The sequence below is a fragment of the Jatropha curcas genome, chromosome 9, assembly GCF_041381405.1.
Source record: "Jatropha curcas cultivar XTBG-Jc1 chromosome 9, XTBG_Jcur_1.0, whole genome shotgun sequence".
In the NCBI taxonomy this organism is placed as follows: domain Eukaryota; kingdom Viridiplantae; phylum Streptophyta; class Magnoliopsida; order Malpighiales; family Euphorbiaceae; genus Jatropha; species Jatropha curcas.
The window spans coordinates 10,538,556-10,541,296 of NC_143159.1; the positions used below are offsets into that span (position 1 = coordinate 10,538,556).

The 2,741-nt window shown below is 33.3% G+C and overlaps 1 protein-coding gene across 1 annotated transcript; it reads right to left on the reverse strand.

Annotated features, from left to right (window-relative positions):
• Positions 1-494: 494 nt before the first annotated feature.
• LOC149493617 (uncharacterized) lies at positions 495-1,895 on the reverse strand. Its single transcript, XM_089726286.1, has one exon. It carries the CDS (start codon positions 1,893-1,895, stop codon positions 495-497), a length of 1,401 nt encoding a protein of 466 aa, XP_089582412.1.
• Between the last annotated feature and the right edge of the window lie 846 nt (positions 1,896-2,741).

Genomic DNA, 2,741 nt, shown 5'->3' on the forward strand with positions numbered 1-2,741 from the left:
TTTAGAAGTGAATAGATCATGACATTTGACATTAATAAATTCTGTTCCATTATCAGATCTAATGGACTTAATCTTCTTGCTAAACTGTGTCTCTATCAGATTTAAGAAATTGACAATAACATTATGAACCTGAGTTTTATCTTTAATCATAGAAGTCCATGTGTGTATCTACTATGATCATCAACAATAATGACCATGTAGATAGCACCTGTGATGAATTTAATTCTATAAGGTCCCCACAAATCAATGTGAATCAAATCAAAAGGTAATGGAGATAAATGATCAGAAGGATAGAAAGGCAGTCTCTGCTGCTTGGATAAATGACAAACATCATAGACTAACTCATTTACATTGTCAATATCTTTTACATTTGAATGACTTAACCTTTGAACAGATAAATGTCCTAATTTGAAATGCCACAATGTGGATTTGTTCATTCTTTGAACTTGATTTACATGATTAACTTTTGACACTAGCTTAACTAAGAAAGAACTTTAATTCAAGATATATAGACCCTCCCACACTTTTCCAATAGCAATGATATCCTTACTCAGCAAATCCTGCAAAATGCAATAATTTGGGTATAAGTGGGCTGATGTATTGCAAGTTTTGGTTAATTTTGTCACTGATATAAGGTTGCAATCAAAACTTGGTAAAAACAATGTATCAATCAAGTGGATTCTATCACTAAGTTTAATCTTTCCAAAATGAGTTACTGTTTTAAAGGTTCCATCAGGCAATCTTACTGTTTTTGGGTTCCCAAGTTTATGTATAGTCTCAAAGAATGAAGAATTACCAGTCATGTGGTCTGTACATCTAGAATCAACAACCCATTTACCAATTTCCTTGCAATTTAGTTTAACATAATCAAAAGTAGAAGTTGTACCCGCAAATGAGACAGTGTTAGCTGCTGCACTCTGTTGTTGTGGATTCTTATTCAAATTCATATCCCAATGATCTTCGTTTGAAGGTGCTCCTCCTTTATGATTCATTTCAAGTGGACTGTCCAAATCTCTAGTCACAGCATTTGCCTTTGCATTTGCAGCCTTTCTTTTCTGCCTTAAGTCTTCCCACCAATCTGGATATCCTATAATTTTGAAGCAGCTTGCCCTAGTGTGACCTGAAGTTTTGCAGTTTGTACAGTATTGATCTTCTTTCTGTCCAGAATTCCTCCTTGAACTTTCATAAATATTTGTCCTCCTTTGTGTTTGTACTGCCATTGCAGCTGGTATCTCTGTAATTTCATTGGTAGATAGCTGAATCTTTTTCTGTTTGGCAACATTGAATATCATGGAATATGCTTTACTGATTGATGGCGGAGGCTCCATCATCAGAACTTGGTTTCTGGTGGTTTCATATGTATCATTTAAACCCATTAAAAACTGAATCAATCTATCATTGCTTTCCATATTAGACATGGCTGATGATGCCCCACAAGTGCAAACTGGCAATTGTTTAAGACAGTTAAGTTCATCCCACAACTTCTTCATTTTAGTATAATAGTCTACAACTGATAGATTTCCTTGAGACAAATTGCAAATGGCCTTCTGGACTTGGTAAAGTAATGGTCCATTACTTTCACCAAACCTATGATTTATTTGATCCCATAAATCCTTAGCTGAATCAGAATATAGGAAGGTTTCCACAACATTTTTGGCAATAGAATTTAAAATCCAAGAAATTACCATGCTATCTGCTTTCATCCATTTGTCATACAGGGGAGATCCAAATGTAGGTCTAGCACAAGTTCCATTTATGAATCTTAGCTTATCTTTAGCCCTAAGAGCTATAATCATCGACCTTTTCCATGACATATAATCTAAGCCAGTTAACTGGACACTTACCAATGAAAGGTTTGGGTGATCTGAGTTATGAAGATTTAGAGCTTCCTCCATGGCAGTATTTGCTTGGTTCTATATTTGTCTTGCTGCCTCTGTGTTTTCTATGTTAGTTGGGTGAGCCATGGTAGTTTAAAAGGATTGCAAACCTGGGCTCTGATACCATGAAAAGGATCAATAAGTTTCAGATTCTATAAAAATCAGTGCTTGGATTTAATGGAGGCTCAAAAATGAGGAACTTCTCATGTATTCCAAAAAAGTTGTTTAATTACATCAATAAGTTTTCTATATATACTACTGAGATAGCTATACAAGTAAACCTAAAAGCTATCCTGACCCTTAGATTAAAAGAAAAGAATATGCAAGAATGATTCCTAAAATGCTAGCTGTAATTTATTTGTAACCAGTAAGATGCTAACAGAGCATGTACTGGTATTGATGAGCTGTATCAACTGAAATAAGACAAAGTAAGATGGAAAATTGATGATTTGGCATTGGCGGTAGTTATTTAGAAAGAAGAAAAAGATGAGTGATGTTGGTATATTTTTCACCTCGCTTGACTAGAAGCCTACCCTACTAGGCTTGACGATATTTTTTTATTTAAAATATTTTGATTGAATTTAATTTTTCAAAAAATGGTCAAAATTCCATTTAGAATTGTAATATTTTTTTTAATGATGTTCCAACTGGACAACCTAGGAAGTTACGTGTAGTACATTTTTCAATTGTTCTAATTTTTTAATTTAATTATTTATTTTTAGATTAGGTTATTTTTATGGACATTCCCAAAATAATAATAATAATAATAAGGGTAATTTATTATTTAATCCCTCAGGTTTTACAAAATTAACCAACTAATCCAAGGTTTTGTCAAAATATCTAACTAGTCCCTCAGGTTTAACT